Source organism: Cannabis sativa, chromosome 4 (assembly GCF_029168945.1).
Source record: "Cannabis sativa cultivar Pink pepper isolate KNU-18-1 chromosome 4, ASM2916894v1, whole genome shotgun sequence".
Taxonomy (NCBI): domain Eukaryota; kingdom Viridiplantae; phylum Streptophyta; class Magnoliopsida; order Rosales; family Cannabaceae; genus Cannabis; species Cannabis sativa.
In genome coordinates this window covers 40,681,214-40,697,660 of record NC_083604.1, presented here as the reverse complement: position 1 = coordinate 40,697,660, position 16,447 = coordinate 40,681,214, and the positions used below count along the sequence as shown (strand labels likewise).

Genomic DNA, 16,447 nt, shown 5'->3' with positions numbered 1-16,447 from the left:
ATGATTGTTTTTTTTTAGATCTTAATTTTTGAAAAATTTTGGTTTCTTTTTGTCTTTGGCCCTTATAGAAAAATAAAAAAGGGGAGTATTTGGGGTTTTAATTTTGATTGTATACTCAACTGTCCAAGGGGAGTTGAGGTTTGTATTTGTGTTCATCTTTGGTCAAAGTTAGTTTTTTATTTTAGTTTAATGTTGTGCTTTTCAGGGATTTTTTTATATTTGTTTCGCTAACTTTATTTTGCAGGTGTTTGTTAATTAAAAATATTTTGATTATCTAAAGTGCCAAATGGGGAGATTGTTAGGCCTTTTTTTTGGCAACTTAGTTGTCAAAATATTTTTTAATTAATGTGCATTTTTATTGACCATTTAAATTGTTTTTATTACATTGATTTTGTGCATTTAGTTACTCTTTTCTTCTAACGAAAGATTCTTTTTCAACTAGTCTCTTTTTGATTTAGGAAATTTCTTGTAAGAGAATGAATTCTCTTATGGAAAGTTGTCTAACTTTAGAAAACTTGACTTTCCCTTTTTCTAATAGATGATTTCAGTTTTGTCTTTATTAGAACAAATCAAATAAACTTTATTTGGCAAGTTTGAAGTCCAAATTCGTGATGTTGGTTCAATTTGGAAAGTTCCATTTCTGGACCTAATCTGCTGCTGCAAAACCCGATTCTAATGCTGTAAATCAAGAATTTTCTTAAGAAAGTTTTGTACAGTTGGAAAATCATTTTTATGGTTGACTCTAGGATTGCTATTCTATAAATAGGACCTAGAGAGCAGCTAAATGATTTTATCTCTTCTAGTCTCATATTTTCATATCTTTCTTTGCGAGAAGAGTATTTTATTTGTAAAAGCCTAGAGTGTTCAACTAGGTTTTGATTTTCTTATTATGATCTCATACTATCATAGAATAGGTTGAAGAGTAGCTTTGAACAAGTGTGGGTCTTCGGGAGAAGACTTTTCCAAGTCTCACTTCGAGAGGAAGTGAGCATATATCTTTGGGAGAAGATTTGTTTAAGTCTTACTTCGGGAGGAAGTAAGCACACATCAATAGTTGAAGGGAGTTCACTACTTGGTGTGTTTCAGAGATCGGATTAGTAAGGTGGATTACAAAGGGTTGTGACAAATCACTAGAGGGAGTCTAAATTTGTTTAAGTCAATTGCTTTTGTAAACTTTGATACTTTACTAATTGATGTCATTCTCTCGGCGTGGCCCTGTGGACTAGGAGTGTTCGAAAGAATACTGATACCACATATAATTCTCTTGTGTCAAGTGATTTATTTTCTGCTGATTTTTTTTATTTATGGTTCTGGTTTGTTTCTGCAAAACTGTGTTTTGCAGTGACAGAATTACATTCTGCTGCTGCAGACTGTTACAGTTTTATTTTTACTGTTCTTTTGTAATAATTACTGACATTAGCAAAAACTAGATTTTTCAGGTATCAATACAATTAAAAAGAGAGTAGGTCATTCACTGTTAACTAAGGGGGGCAAACTTCTATAAAATTCTTTGTGTTCTTTACTTTCTAGTTCTAATTGTGTAACACGTGGTAAGCATAAATTTAATATGACTGTTGTCGGTTGTCCAATTTCTGAGGTCAACAATTACCAATCTCAAGATCGACTAATATGGCACCATATCACAACTTGGATCTACTCAGTTAAGTCTGGGTTCCATCTAGCGACTTCTATTTTAGATGCAAATGAAGATTCAACATCCAGCAACTACAAAAGCTGGTGGAAGTTTTTTTGGGCTTTAAACTTGCCACCGAAGGTTAAAATTTTTGCTTGGAGAGTCATTCAAAATGCATTGCCCGTGGCTACTGCTGTACACACACACACACACAAAAAAAAAACTCATTGATTGAACAATTTGTTCAATGCGTAAAAGCGCTTGGGAATTAATTGGACATGCTTTATTCACATGTAAACATGCCAAGTTTGTTTGGAAGAAAACATGTTTCTCCATTAATGACCATCGTGCTCATGGTATGTACAATGGAGATTATTTGATTCACCTCACAACCATTCTTGGTAAAACAGATGTTGAACTTCTAATTTGCCTTATGTGGAGTATTTAGAATGATAGAAACAAAGTGCTACATGGTGGAACGAAACGTGAAGCTTCTGCTCTTGCAATCCATGTTATAAACTATCTTGATAAATATTTCTCTGTCAAAGGAAGTTGCAAAGACAAACAAAGGCCTATTGTGTCGCACCAGCAAGATTCCTCAAGGTCTGCTGTGTTGCACCAACAACATTCATCACGACCTGTTGTGTTGCACCAGCAAGTATCCTCACGACCTGTTGTGTCTCACCGGTTTTTTCCTCACAACTTGTTGCAACTGAAAACAACACAAGGCCGACAAATAGGATACCATGGAAGTTGCCTAGCTATGTCAATTGTCATAAAATGAACGTGGATGCGACTGTAAACACTAAAGATAAGGTGCTGGGTATTGGAGCAGTGGTTCAAAACTACAAAGGTGAAGTTATTATTGCGTTATCCAAGCCAGTCCAAGGCTGTTTTAGAAGCAAATGCACTCTTTCATAGTATCAATTAGGCTAATCAACAACAAATTTAGATAACACATATTGAAATGGATGCACTAAGAGTTTTTTCTGCTTTGACTTCTTCACATACAGACTTATTTTGTTTTCAGATTTAATTAATGATGTTCGTTGTCTTTTGTCATTTTTTCTTAAAGTATGTTCGTAAGCATACTAATCAAGCTGTTCACGTCTTAACAAAGTATGCTCTAGAGTTAGATGAAGATGTCTTTTGTATTAGAGAAATTCCAAATTTTATTTTCTGTATGAAAAATTCTAAAGAAAAAATATTATTTTATTTGCATACTTTTCTTAGATTGGAGAAATGACCGTACAGTCTGATGAGGAGAAATTTGAATTATTTGGAAGATATCTCAACCCTATACGCCTCCGCGCCTATCAGTACTCTCTCTCTCTCTCTCAAATTTGGACCATTCCTCGCGTTGATTCTACGCTCGCATTACCTAACCATTTATATATCCCACCTCTCTCTTTCTCTCTCTAAATTCGAATTTGGATCCACCGCTTTGCGCTCCAAACCCTACTTTTCTCTTTCTCTCTCTCCAGAAGCAGTCCCGAACAGAGGTCGATATGAGGAAAGGTGCCAAGAGGAAGACGGCGTCCCAGGCGGACGAAGCTGTCGACAATCACAAAGAGTCCAAGAAGTCATCCACTCGTGCAGTCAAGGCCTCCAAGCCCGAATCCGAGCCTGAGTACTTCGAGGATAAGCGCAACTTGGTATGTGTCAACATTCTATTTGATAGGTTATAGTTTTGTTATAATGATTCTTGGGCATGTTGGTGGAGATTGTGGGGTTTTTTTTTCTTGTGTTCGAAAATGGATAACAATTTGATTCTTGAGCTATTTATCTTTGTATTGGAATTTGGGTTAAGAAACAACATTGGTATATTTGTGAGCCCATAAAGAAATTCTGGGTTGCTTGAGCTGGGATCGTTATTTTAGTGGCATTGCTGCATAACTATGGCGGCAGGTTATGCATTGTGATTATGAGGTTGTTATTTTCGTTCTCTTAAACTAATCACGGGTACAATTTATACGGGTGCAGGAGGACTTATGGATGGCTGCATTTCCCGTTGGAACAGAGGTTCGTTATATTTTGAGTTTTTAAACTATTTTGTATGAAGGTTTTGCTTCTTTGTTGCTCATATGCTACACTGCTTTGTATGACAGTGGGATCAACTGGACATCCTTTACCAGTTCAAGTGGGATTTTTCGAACCTAGAGGTGACTAGAGATATGTCGTTGCTTTTCATATGTTACATTGCTTTTGGGTTTGTTTCTATTCCTCATCCTAGAACGTTCAGTGCTGAAAGTTAATACTTTGTTGTGGTCAGAAAGCGTTTGAAGAGGGTGGAACATTACATGGGAAGAAAGCTTATCTCTTTGGTTGCACTGAGCGTAAGTAGCTTTTTCAAACTTGATTTCCCCCCCAATAGACAGGCACTTGCCTTTAATTGCCAATTAAGAAGGAATGAAGTATCCCAACGTGTTATTCAGTTTTCTAAATCAAGTCATATGTTGCATGCCATTTAATATTTACTTTCTACTTCTCTCTGAAATTTATTATTTATACTGCTTTTGGATTGTGCTTTACTTAGTTGATGTTGCCTGCAGCTCAATTGGTCTCTGTGAAGGGGGAGAATAAAGTTATCTGCATACCTGTTGTGGTGGCTGTAAGTTATTTAAAGCTTGTGTATAAGTTTGTCTTAAAGTCTTGCTAAGAGCATTTCCAATCTATACGCTAAATTTGGTGTTACACTAATACCAAATTTAGTGTGAAAAACTCTTTCCACTCCGGCCGCAACACTTAAAAAATATTCATTATTATTATATTATTTTTTTAATAAATATAAATAATATATACATATAAAAAATATATTTAATATTATGTACAATATAATAATATAAAGTAGTGTAAAAGGTTTTTTGCCGTTCTCTATAGTACATGGCAATATATGCCGTGTACTGCGATATATACATCAAATTTAATGTTAAGATAGTGCTACATTGGAGGAGAGATTGGACTGCATCTGCATATTTGGTGTTACCTTGCAGATGCTCTAAATGTTGTTTGTCCTTCTTTTACTTTTGTACTTGGTAGTTTGTTTCTGTCTCTTCTTATTTTGTTGTTGTTATTATTGTTATTATTATTTTATTTCAAGCAAATGATATTGTCTATTTGTTGAGAAGCTTGCTTGATTTATTTCATTTCTATCACCCGTTTTTGTTTATTTTTTATTTCTTGTGGCTCTATAGGTTGTATCACCTTTCCCGCCTTCTGATAAAATTGGGATTAACTCAGTTCAGAGAGAGTCTGAAGAAATCATTCCCATGAAACAAATGAAAATGGACTGGGTTCCATATATTCCTCTTGAGAAGAGGTACATTAATACTAGTGCTTTCTTACTGAAATGTTTGAGCTTTCTTTTTGAATTATATTAGAATTTCCTGTGGATTCCTGATTTGTGCTCTTTAATTTTCTACAGAGACAGTCAAGTTGATAGACTTAAATCTCAAATTTTCATATTGAGCTGCACTCAGAGAAGGTGCTGTTCTGTTATTCTCTCTTTTGCTACCACATTTGTTGCATATACTGCAATATGTTTAATACTCTGTGTCATTGATTTGTTGTTGAATTACTAGTGGGAGATCTAGATTTTGGATTTACTACCAGTTTTGTATTGTAAACTAGGATGATTATGAGGTTATTGTCATTGTCATTTTAACTTATGCTGCATTATGATATTGTTTCCCATTAGACTTTTGGTTTAATGTGATATGATTACATTTCTTATCCTATTTACTTACCTTGAAACTCATTACCATTCATGTGAATTTTTGCCAAAAGAGAGGTTATTTTGCTGGGCTGTGAATTGTTTTTATCTCCAGTGAGAATGCTGTTGAGCTTCCAGCCCAGAAGTAATGTCTGATTTGTTGATTGTCTAGCAATTAAAATAGTTGTTTAGTCCTGTCCTGCGTAGTGCATTGTTATTATTATAGTGTTAGCTTTGGTGTTTAGTATTGGCCCCCTTTGATCCCTCAACATGGTGAAATGATCTGGCTTCTCACGTTGCTCATGTTTTATGCTTATGCATCAATACCTTAGTATATCATAGGTGAGAAGTGTATTAGATTAGCTTTGTCAGGGGTGATTGTATTCTCAAGTCCCAACACGTGTGATCAAAATGTGATTAATTTGTTGTCTGTGCTTATTCATCAACTTGTGTTGAAATGTTCAGTTAATTGTTTTATTCCTCTTTTCACATCATGTCTGCACGTGTGATGTAACTTTTGTTTAACTTTAACTTAAATACCCCAGTATGCATAGTCAACGTCACTTCTGATTTAGGAGTCTATGTCAGGCAGCTCTATTAACTTGTTATCTCACTTTTTTTATGTGCACAAATGGTTATTGCAGGGCTGCTTTGAAACACTTGAAGATAGACCGTCTGAAGAAATTTGAATATTGCTTGCCTTGTATGTTCTCAAACTTTGTGTTTTCCTTTCAAAATCAATTTACAAATGAATGAGGGTAATCGTAATCTTACAAATGGTTGTTGCGTGTTGTATTCTGTTGACAGATTTCTACCAGCCTTTAAAGGAAGATGAGCTTGAACAAAGCACTGAAGTTCAAATATTATATTCATCAGAATCAAAGCCGGTATGTTTAGAGTAGTTTTTGGATATAGAGACATGAAGAATGGAATAACTTTTATAAGTAACCCCTCCATTAAGATAAAGGTATAAGTAGCAAATTTAGCTTTGGAACTTAGAAGTAGTCACTATCCAGATGAATATATATTTGAATTTCACTATCCAGTGATTTGAAACATTAGTTACGCAAAACTCTTTGGCTGGGAAAAAAATTGTGAGGAAGGATTTGAGTGCTGAAGTGTTATCAGAGATTCTTGCAAGAATTGGATAGGATAGGATCTATCTTGTTTGCGACTATATTGTACCAAGGGGTTGCTTTCTAAAAGTCTTTCTATGACATAGCAAGGAGAATTGTCAACCAAAGTCTAGTAGCTGTGAAATTATTGTGCACTTGCACAAATATTCACCTTTAACATGGCTTTCAAATTCCATAAAGGAAAAAACATGGCTTTTTAAATATGTGCGTTTTTATTTGATTGATTGTTCAAAATTGACATATTTTTTTTTTGGGGTCAATGTAGGTTTTTTGTGAGTTCGATTGGGAATTGGACGAACTAGAGGTGACAACTCAGATCTTGGCTTATGAGTTTCCTTTATCTTATCAACTGTGGAAGTTAAAAGATTTTTGCTATATATATTGGACCAAGTTGTGCTGATCATAGTTCTTCATTCCCCATATTTTGTTTGATGATTATTATTAGAAGGGATTTGTCTTTCATTTGTGTATTAGTGATGCCAGTTGAGGCTCGCTCAGGTGGTTGTGTGGGGGGAGGGTGAGGGGTTCTAGTTCTCGTTATGTGTCGTTTCTGTACTAGTGACTTGTTTTCCTGTTAATAAATTGTGAAGTTATGTATTTATCCTGCCCCTTTAGCAAGAAGTTCCCTTTAAATGAAATGATGCAAAATATTGCTGTCACCAGTTTTTCTTTGACATAATTTACCCTTCCTAAAAGAATTAATCTGAAGTGTTAATCTGCAGGAATTTACAGATAATATGATTAAAGAGGAGGAATTAACTGAAGACCAGAAGGATGATTTCAAGGTAACAATTATAGTAGATGCATTTGATTCACCTCCTTTTTCTTTGCAACATTCCTTTTTAACTTAGTGCCTTTTTCTTTTCTCAGGAGTTTGTCAGGGAGAAAGTTCGGGAAGCTAAGAAGGCCAATCGACAGGTACTACTTGGTAGAGAGGAATCAGATGCGTCCGTTTTTTATTGGCCGTTGATTCTGTAGTCATTGTCTTGCATTAAAAACTAATTATAGTTTTTTTAATAGGCAAGGGAAGCCCGGAAAAAGGCCCTTGAAGAAATGAGTGAAGAAACCAAAACAGCATTTGAGAGTATGAAGTTCTACAAGTTCTACCCTGTGTCAACACCCGATACTCCTGATATATCAAATGTTAAGGTAGAGAACTTACTGTTTGCTCTTTTTGCATACCAACTTATTTTGACGCTACTCCACTTTTTCTGTAATAGCAGTTTGAATTGTGTTTTTGGTGGCTATGAATGTGAATGAGTAGATTAGTATTGGAGAAGAAAATGTTGAAGGAGCTTCTACTCACTAATATCTTTTTTGTTTTTTTATTACTACTGGTTTAGCTCACTTTTCTTGAATATACATAACTTGGTGTTTTTGGTGTCTCAGTCTCCATTCATCAACAGATACTATGGAAAGGCTCATGAGATTCTGTGAATGGCTTCATCGAATGTTCAGGAATAAGAGATTTAAAACTAAGCCTGCTTGTTCTTGCTGCCATTTCCTCGAGAGAATTTGTATCCCGCTATGCTAGATAGATGATGAAGTGTGGGAGGCAGCCCCTGGTGCCTCAGCTCAGTGGGATCTCAATGATCAGTATTATATATTTATCTGCCTGACATCTCCAGGTGGATGTAAAACCTGTAGCTCAGAAATTTTAGCTGAAAAGATTACTAAAGTTCCTACTTCTATTAGAGAAATTGTAAAATGAGGCAAATAATTTTTTTTTTTTGGTGTTTACATGAGCTTTGGGTATCAAATTTTGGTGGTGGCTCAATTTTTCTAATTAGCTTCTTTTTGTTCTGAGAAGAATGTTATAGTCTAGACATTCATTTATTACGAACCAGAGTTAGATTGTAGCGGTAGGATGTACTCTTTCGTTAAAACAGTTGAAATATTCATTGGAATTGTCCTAATTATTCATTGGTAATGTTGTGGGAGATTTCAGCAGTGTTAGTGAGGTTTTAATTAGAAGAATTCCTAAACAATGTCATGACTCACAAGAGTCACAAGGAAGAAAATTCATTTAACACAATTCATAAATTAATTAAAAACAGATGGAAAAAACCAACCAACTCTAAATCTATTATAGCTTTATCCAAACGAAAAGCATATACATTTAAATGTGATAGTTAATATACATCATATTTAAATTACAATAGCTTGATAAAAGAAAGTACACAAAAATTGATATACATCATATTCCTATTATAAATTAGACTAGTCCACCATAAGAGACACAAGTATGCTGCTGCGTTATTTTAGTTTTGATACAAGGCTTAACACAACTGGAAATTTATAGTACAAGCATACACTAAAAAGAGACAAATAACAAATTTTATAATGATAAATATGTTGAATCTCTTCAATCCTCAGTACCCCACAGATAATTGTTGATTCGCAACAGAATATGATCTTTCCATTCTCTTGGGCCTGCGAAAGGGATAAGACCACAGAGCAATGGTAGAATCAGAAGCAAAGTCGCCCAAAATACGACTCTACGGATCCAATATGGAAGCCTTATTTTGTCTTTCATTTCTTGTGAGGCATTAACAGGTCCATATAGTAAAAAGAACAAAGTAGGTGTGCAGACATTGCAGAAGAAATGAACCAGACAGATGATCTCCCAAAATAGAATCCAATGGTATCCACTTCCTCCCAGTGAATCTACGCAAACCTTGCCGACAAAACCACAGACAAATGCTAAAAGAATGACCATGAAAGTGACGGGCATTGTCTGTTTCGAAGACCCTGACCGCTGCAAGAGTAAATATGCAATGCAAATAATCATTAAGATTCCAAACAGCATTCTGAAAACAGCTTGAAACTGACAACTGAGTACGTGCATCCCCGAATTGATTGAAGACATTGGATTTGGAATCCACCAAGACCTCGAAGCCTAAGACAGAAAAAAAGAAGAGATTTTTTAGTATTCCCCAGTGCTACTTTACCATAAGGTCGGTAATCATTTTATACAGCAAAGTTCTACGCATATAAAATGATAATAATGAGAAAATTAGTTAAAATCTAATCAGTTCAAATCAATTACTGAAGTTAGGAGGTAGGGTACTTGCCGTTTCTGAAGGTTTGCATGATGCAGTGGCTTCAGTAATTTTTTGGTATGAATAAACATATGTTGCATAAAAGAGAGATATCACCATGATCATCAAGCCAGCAACTAGAAGGTCGATGCATTTTCTGAGGAGTTCTGCATGTCTCACGTCTTCTAGTTGAGTCTTGAACTTTCCAACTTTAAAAGATGCCTTTGATACACCCATAGCTAATTTTGTTCTTTCCAAATTATTGGAATCAAAATTGAGAGCAAGCTGCGTCTCTTTCAACTTCAATTTCCTCATTGAAAGACTAAGCTCCAATGTTTTAAGATCATTAGAACGTGTTTGCTCCATGACAGACTTATCAAATGTGCTAAGCATGGACTGGTTGCTCACAGATCCATATGGCCTAGAAGACACACAACTAAGCTGGTCTCTTTGCCCATGCAATACAAGCTCCAGATTCATGGGATCAGTTACCGTATTATGTTTCATTGCTGCACTATTATTTAAATAACCTTCGGTCAAAGTAGTTCGGAAATGTTCTTCTGTTAGATGGCCTTCTATGTCGAGACAACTTGTACTACCACTTCCATGTACACAACCTTCCACATCTGGAGGAGAAATTTTCGCTTTTATGTGATTTTCGTGGTTGTTTCCGTTATTTAATTGATGCTCAATACTACGGAAGAGCTCTTCTGTTGAACAACCTTCTATACTAAGACTGCTTGCACTATCTCCTCCGCGTACATAATGAGGCACATCTGGAGGAGAAGCTTCCACATTTGTGTGGTCATCTCCCTTATTTACAGAAGATTCCTTGATTAAATTAAGAGTCCTAAGTGTACTGCTGAATGATTTCTCAAAGTTCCTTACAAAACAATCAAATGTATCCCCGAAATCCTGTTGTCACATAGGTAATCCAAGAAGCTAAAATTTAAGATCTCAGACTTGTGTGACGACATTAAAAACTAAATATAGAGAATTTTACTTGTAAAATCAGAGTCCAAGAATGAGCAGTTAAGGTCCATGCTTACATTGGCTAAAGATTCTCGGACAGCAGAAGCACAGATCTGCAGGCAAGCAAATATATACATATCAGTCAATGCAACATCTCCCATACTTCACAACTGAATGAGAATGATCCTCCCCAGCAAAAGGCAGGCCCGAGAGCTTAATGTGGCAGTTATTTCGTCAAATTCAATTAGAGTTCATCTCACAATCAAGAAGTTGCTGTGTTGCAATCATTTCAACATGTTATCTTGCTAGTTGTGAACAATGAAACATTAGCTTGTCGGATGAAGAGATGCCACACAAAAAACACAGAATAGTCTATGCACTACATATGACAATTTACGAAAGGAAAATGTATGACCAGCATTAGAGGCAAGAAGAATACCAGTGCAAGATGATCAGAGGACATCCTTTCAACTCCTGTATCTTTCCTTTCAAGAATCTAAGAAAACAAAAAACACGAGTACCAATGTTAAACCAGAATTTCAAGAATAGACTATAGTGGATTAAAACGAAACCTTGTGCACAAAAATATTGAACCTTAGATGAGTCTCAATCATTAAAATCTAGTTAAAACATGTTACTTTCTTTTACCAAATAAAAAAAAAAAATTAGGAAGGAGACAAGGGATTTGTAATAAAGGTATGAACTCACACCAACAATTTAAGCAAAGGCCAGGGCTAAAAGGATATATAATTACTTTTGACGATTAAGGATAAAAGAAAAATCTTTTCGTAAATAAAAAAAAAATAAGCATCTTACGTCAAAAGACTTAATTTCTAATATCAAATAAATAGCTAAAATAAATCCTGAACAAGAACTAAATGTGTCCAATACTGTTTTAAAAAATTTACCAAAATAAATAAATCATAATGCAGCATTTGTTAAATCAATTAATGATAGCAAAATGGTATCAAATTCTTGTGAACATGGAATATGCCAGCAATAGTGCTATCTCCCACTCTTTACAAACAACTTAGCTTTGATTCTAAGCCATCCTTGCTTGAAAATTTACTCTTCATGTCAATTATCAAACAAATATAAAAGATGAGCACAGAGGAGATAACAAAAATTACATAAATCCCAAACTGAAAAGCCACTTAATTTACTATTTAATGTCACAGGAAATCCTTAATATTAAATTCAATCACAACTCAATTTCAAGGATATTGATTATTAGAACCACTACTAAATCTGTAATCTATGTGCTTTACGTTCATAAAGACATAAAATGATAAAAAGGTATGGACTTTCAAATTGCAATCGGTCCTTTAATCGACATTATTGTTTTGTTAGTAAATTAAATCAATACAAAAATGTATCTCATTAAAAATTTAACCTAACGACAAGAGTCAAAGAGCTAAAGAAAGAGGCGAAAAAAGATCTTTAGTGTATAATTCTCAACAAAATTATTTCAAAAAGCAAAAGTTTTTATATTAAGAAAAACCTGAGAGACAAAAGCTGCCATTGACATTCCAAAACGAAAAGCAACCGCATCAGCAACGGAATTTCGACGCGCCGTCCTGAACACGACCCGAGGGTTTCGGCGAGTACTGGCTACGCGCGTTACTCTCTGAGGCGGAGAAGAAGAAGAGGAAGAAGATGGTTGAGCTACGGCGTTTTCCTTCGGATTCTGAGCCCTTTTCTTCGTCTTTTTCTTCTGCTTATTGGCCACCTTTATTGGGGTTTCCTCCATGGATCCCGCGGAAGGAGAAGAATTTTGGACCGAAGGACTTGGAAATTGGGAAGAAGAATCTTCAGGGAAGATGTCATGGGCGTCATTGTTGATACAGTCCGTGGTGATGGAAGAATTGGATAGAGTGGGTTCTGGTGATTTTGAGGGCGGAGGAGGCGGAGGAGCGTCCATGGAAGAAGAGGAGGAAGAAAGAGCAAAGGCCGCAAGGGGGGAAATTCGTTGTATTTTAAAATATATAAATATTACTCCTTAAAATAAAATAATAATAAGGTATTTATAAAGTATTGTTCAAAATAAATAAATAAATAAAAATAGTAAAAATTACCCTGGGAAAATTTCAAGAATTTACTTTTTTATGGCATAAATAAATAAATAAAGCTAAGTGGTTTTGGATTTTTTTACATTTATATGGTGTTTTTTATGCCATATTTTTGTAAGAAAAAGTAGAAATCCCATATTTGTAAAACAACAATAAGTTTTGCCGGAAAAGCCGACGGCACCGGAAATGTTGCCGGAAAAATCACGGTCGCCGGAATAGTCGTCAGAAAAGTCAACGTGGTCGGAAAGTCAACGTCGTCGGAAAAGTCAATGCCGCTAGAAAAGTCACTAAAGTCAATGTCTCATATATAACTAAAAATATAACCAGTTATATGAATAAAAACTAATAATTCAAACCGGTTATAATTAAAATATAACCAGTTCTGTAACATAATAAATAAATATAAATAACATAAAATAACTCAAACCAGTTATAATTAAAATAGAACCGGTTCTATAACAATGTTATAATGAATAAAAACAAATAACACGAATCAGCTCAAACTGGTTATAACTAAAATAGAACCGGTTATATAACATAGTGAATACAAACAAGTAACACGCAATAACTCAAACCGATTACAATTAAAAACAAAGAAGAAATCAGTTCCTAAAACAGTAAAATATAAATTAAAGACAAAACTAGTTTCATAATAACATACCTCATAAAACCGGTTATAATTTTTTTTTAAAGAAAAGTGGGGATCAAATGTTTCGGATATAATAAAAATAGAACCGGTTCTATAACATAATGAATAAAAATAAATAACATAAAATAACTCAAACCGGTTATAATTAAAATATAACCGGTTCTGTAACATAATGAATAAAAATAAATAACACAAAATAATTTAAACCAGTTATAATTAAAATAGAAACAGTGTTATAATGAATAAAAATCGATAACACGAAATAACTCAAAACCGATTATAACTAAAATAGAACCGGCTATATAACATAATGAATACAAACAAGTAACACGCAATAATTTAAACCGATTACAATTAAAAAATAAAGGGGAAATCAGTTCCTAAAACACTAAAACATAAATTAAAAACAAAACTAGTTCTATATCGTAATACATAATACCTCATAAAACCGATTATAATTTTTTTTAAAAGGTGACGATCAATTTGAAAAAATATTGAAGCATATGAAAAAGAACCAGCTTTGTAACAAAATAAATAACACAAATAATAACACACAATAACTAAAAATATAATATAAAAAATCAGTTATATTTTAGTTATAATCGGTTTGAGTTATTGTGTGTTATTTATTTTTATTCATTATGTTATAGAACCAGTTCTATATTTATTATATCCGAGACATTTGATCCCTATTTTTTTAAAAAAAATTATAACCGATTTTATGATGTATTATGTGTTATGAAATATTTTATTGTGAAACTAGTTTTGTCTTTAATTTATATTTCATTGTTTTAAGAACTGATTTCTTCTTTGTTTTTAATTGTAATCGGTTTGAGTTATTGCGTGTTACTTGTTTGTATTCATTATGTTATGTAACCAGTTCTATTTTAGTTATAACTAGTTTGAGTTCTTTCGTGTTATTTATTTTTATTCATTATAACACTGTTATAGAACCGGTTCTACTTTAATTATAACTGGTTTGAGTTATTTTATGTTATTTGTATTTATTTATTATGTTACAGAACCGGTTATATTTCAATTATAACCGATTTGAGTTATTAGTTTTTATTCATATAACCGGTTATATTTTTAGTTATATACGAGACATTTACTTTGATGATTTTTCCAGTGACTTTTCCAGCGACTTTTCTGGCGACGTTGACTTTTCCGTTGACTTTCCGGTGACTTTTCCGACGACTTTTCCAGCGACCGTGATTTTTCCGTCGACTTTTCCGATGCCGACTTTTCCGGCAAAACTTATTGTTGTTTTACAAATATGGGATTTCTATTTTTTTTTTACAAAAATATGGCAAAAAAAAAAAAAACCCATATAAATGTAAAAAAATAAAAAAACCCATAACCCTATAGTGTTATTTATTTATGCCATAAAAAAGTAAACTATACCCTCAATTTCCATATTTATGAAAATTCCCCATAAAAATAAGGCTACACTTTTTATTTTTATTAGGCTAATTAGTTTTTGGTTCCTAAACTTTGATATGTACCAAATCATGCCCTTAATTCTTAATGTCGTTAAAAATGCTCCATAAATTATTGAGATTATTGTATTTAAGGACTTTTGTCCAATTTTTATAAAAAAGTCTAACATGGATGAAAGTTCAGGGAACATTATTTAGTACATGTCAAAGTTCGAGAGACATGATTTGCTAGTTATCAAAGTCTGGGGAGCATGGTTAGTACATAAACAATCACTGAAATAGTATAATTGAATGAAATTACACAAAAGTCCTTAAATCCAACAATCTCAATAATTCAACAATCATGCCATCCAACAATCATGCCCCTATTAGTTGAGGGGGCATGATTTGGTACATGTCAAAGTTTAGGGGGCAAAAATCTTAATTAGCATTTTTATTATTAGAGCACTGTTATTGGGTAGTGAATATTAATTTTTCATAATATATTAAATTATAATGTGATTCGATACTTAATTAAATTAATATTGTGTTATGTAGGATGTATATTTTTTTTTCATGGGAATGGCCTGGATGGGCCTGCTCCTAATGTGACGGGGATTCCTTGTCTAAATGGGGGAATGGGTGGGAACAAGGATTATTTTTTGTCACCGAATGTTAAACGGGGCGGAGATGGAGATGACACTCCCTGCTCGGACGAGGGCTTGTTTAATATTTTATTTTATATTTCTAATAATATTTTATAATTTTATAATTTATGCTGGTATTTTTTTAGTATATTATTATCCTTTTTATGAATTTTAATTGTGCTTTAGATAATAATTAGTTTATTGAATAATAATTAAAGTGTAATATTTTAATTTTTATATAGTTTAATATTTTTATATATTTATTTTTTTTAATAAATTTTATTTTTTTATTAAGGGATTCGTCGTTCCGTCTCCACCCCCATTAGAGAATTTCTCGCCCCATATCTAATGGGGAATAAGCGGAGATGGGGATAACAATCTTTAACGGGAATGGAGACGGGGGGAGCACTCCCTGCCAATTCTCCGGTCTATGTGCATCCCTAGTGTTAGGCAGTTGATGCCTTTTAGTATTTTTCTTATTATTATTATATGAGCATTGTTATTGGGCATTAATAATGCCCAACACATTTTATAGGTGACACTCCACGATTAGTTAGGAATATTTTTTAAAAGTTATTTTCTTAAGTTATATAAGACTTGATACTTAATTACACCAATAGCAATATGACACCGAGGAGGGTGCTAAGTGGTGCATTTTAGCAATTCTCTTATTATATAGGGCTTTTCTTTTGGATAGGACTAAGTGCATCCGGCAGGTCCCCTTGTATGTGTGTCCTATTGTGAGTGGGTGGAAGGAAAAATAAGATTCTTATGCTTAGAACATTCTCAACAGCTTCTTACTCTATTCTTTAAAATATATCACCAAAATTCTACTCTCTCTATTTTACATCATACTTTTACATCAAATCATACATCAATTTCTTTGTATTTTTCCCTACATCATTAAATAAATATTATTTTTTATTTTTTATACTATTAACATAATGATTTTTTAACACATATACTATATACATAAATAAAATATTATTTATATATTATTCAAATAAATTTAAAGAATGCACTATTCATTCATTCTCACATATAGAGCAAGTTGTATTAGTTTGAATGCATATATATTATACATATATGATTTAAAAGAGTGTAAACTTTTTTGAAGACGTCCAAAGTAGCTGACTCCAAACTATCCACATCCTTTTGAAAAGCCTCACA

General features: G+C 33.5%; 2 protein-coding genes across 2 annotated transcripts; one reads left to right on the top strand and one right to left on the bottom strand.

Annotated features, from left to right (window-relative positions):
* The first annotated feature begins 2,818 nt into the window (after nt 1–2,818).
* On the top strand, nt 2,819–8,397 carry LOC115712701 (protein HEAT INTOLERANT 4). The gene is made up of 14 exons (XM_030641033.2): nt 2,819–3,288; nt 3,617–3,655; nt 3,742–3,795; nt 3,906–3,969; nt 4,186–4,244; nt 4,828–4,952; nt 5,058–5,117; nt 5,990–6,048; nt 6,153–6,232; nt 6,747–6,785; nt 7,204–7,266; nt 7,352–7,399; nt 7,502–7,630; nt 7,871–8,397. Exons 1-14 carry the CDS (start codon nt 3,142–3,144, stop codon nt 7,916–7,918), a joined length of 1,014 nt encoding a protein of 337 aa, XP_030496893.1. The 5' UTR covers nt 2,819–3,141; the 3' UTR covers nt 7,919–8,397.
* Nucleotides 8,398–8,545: 148 nt separating this feature from the next.
* On the bottom strand, nt 8,546–12,490 carry LOC115712700 (protein CPR-5). Its single transcript, XM_030641032.2, has 5 exons — nt 11,996–12,490; nt 10,934–10,990; nt 10,572–10,607; nt 9,556–10,437; nt 8,546–9,380 (listed from the first exon to the last, which is right to left on the bottom strand). Exons 1-5 carry the CDS (start codon nt 12,413–12,415, stop codon nt 8,847–8,849), a joined length of 1,929 nt encoding a protein of 642 aa, XP_030496892.2. The 5' UTR covers nt 12,416–12,490; the 3' UTR covers nt 8,546–8,846.
* Nucleotides 12,491–16,447: the final 3,957 nt, after the last annotated feature.

What these genes read in the sequence shown, in the direction of transcription:
- LOC115712701 (XM_030641033.2), top strand. Translation starts at nt 3,142, where the DNA reads ATGAGGAAAGGTGCCAAGAGGAAGACGGCGTCCCAGGCGGACGAAGCT. An exon ending in CATTTCCCGTTGGAACAGAG is followed by an intron (nt 3,656 to 3,741) that starts GTTCGTTATATT and finishes TTTGTATGACAG; the next exon opens with TGGGATCAACTGGACATCCT. An exon ending in ATTTGAATATTGCTTGCCTT is followed by an intron (nt 6,049 to 6,152) that starts GTATGTTCTCAA and finishes TTCTGTTGACAG; the next exon opens with ATTTCTACCAGCCTTTAAAG.
- LOC115712700 (XM_030641032.2), bottom strand. Translation starts at nt 12,415, where the DNA reads ATGGACGCTCCTCCGCCTCCTCCGCCCTCAAAATCACCAGAACCCACT. An exon ending in CCTCTGATCATCTTGCACTG is followed by an intron (nt 10,608 to 10,933) that starts GTATTCTTCTTG and finishes GCTTGCCTGCAG; the next exon opens with ATCTGTGCTTCTGCTGTCCG. An exon ending in TCCGAGAATCTTTAGCCAAT is followed by an intron (nt 10,438 to 10,571) that starts GTAAGCATGGAC and finishes ATGTGACAACAG; the next exon opens with GATTTCGGGGATACATTTGA.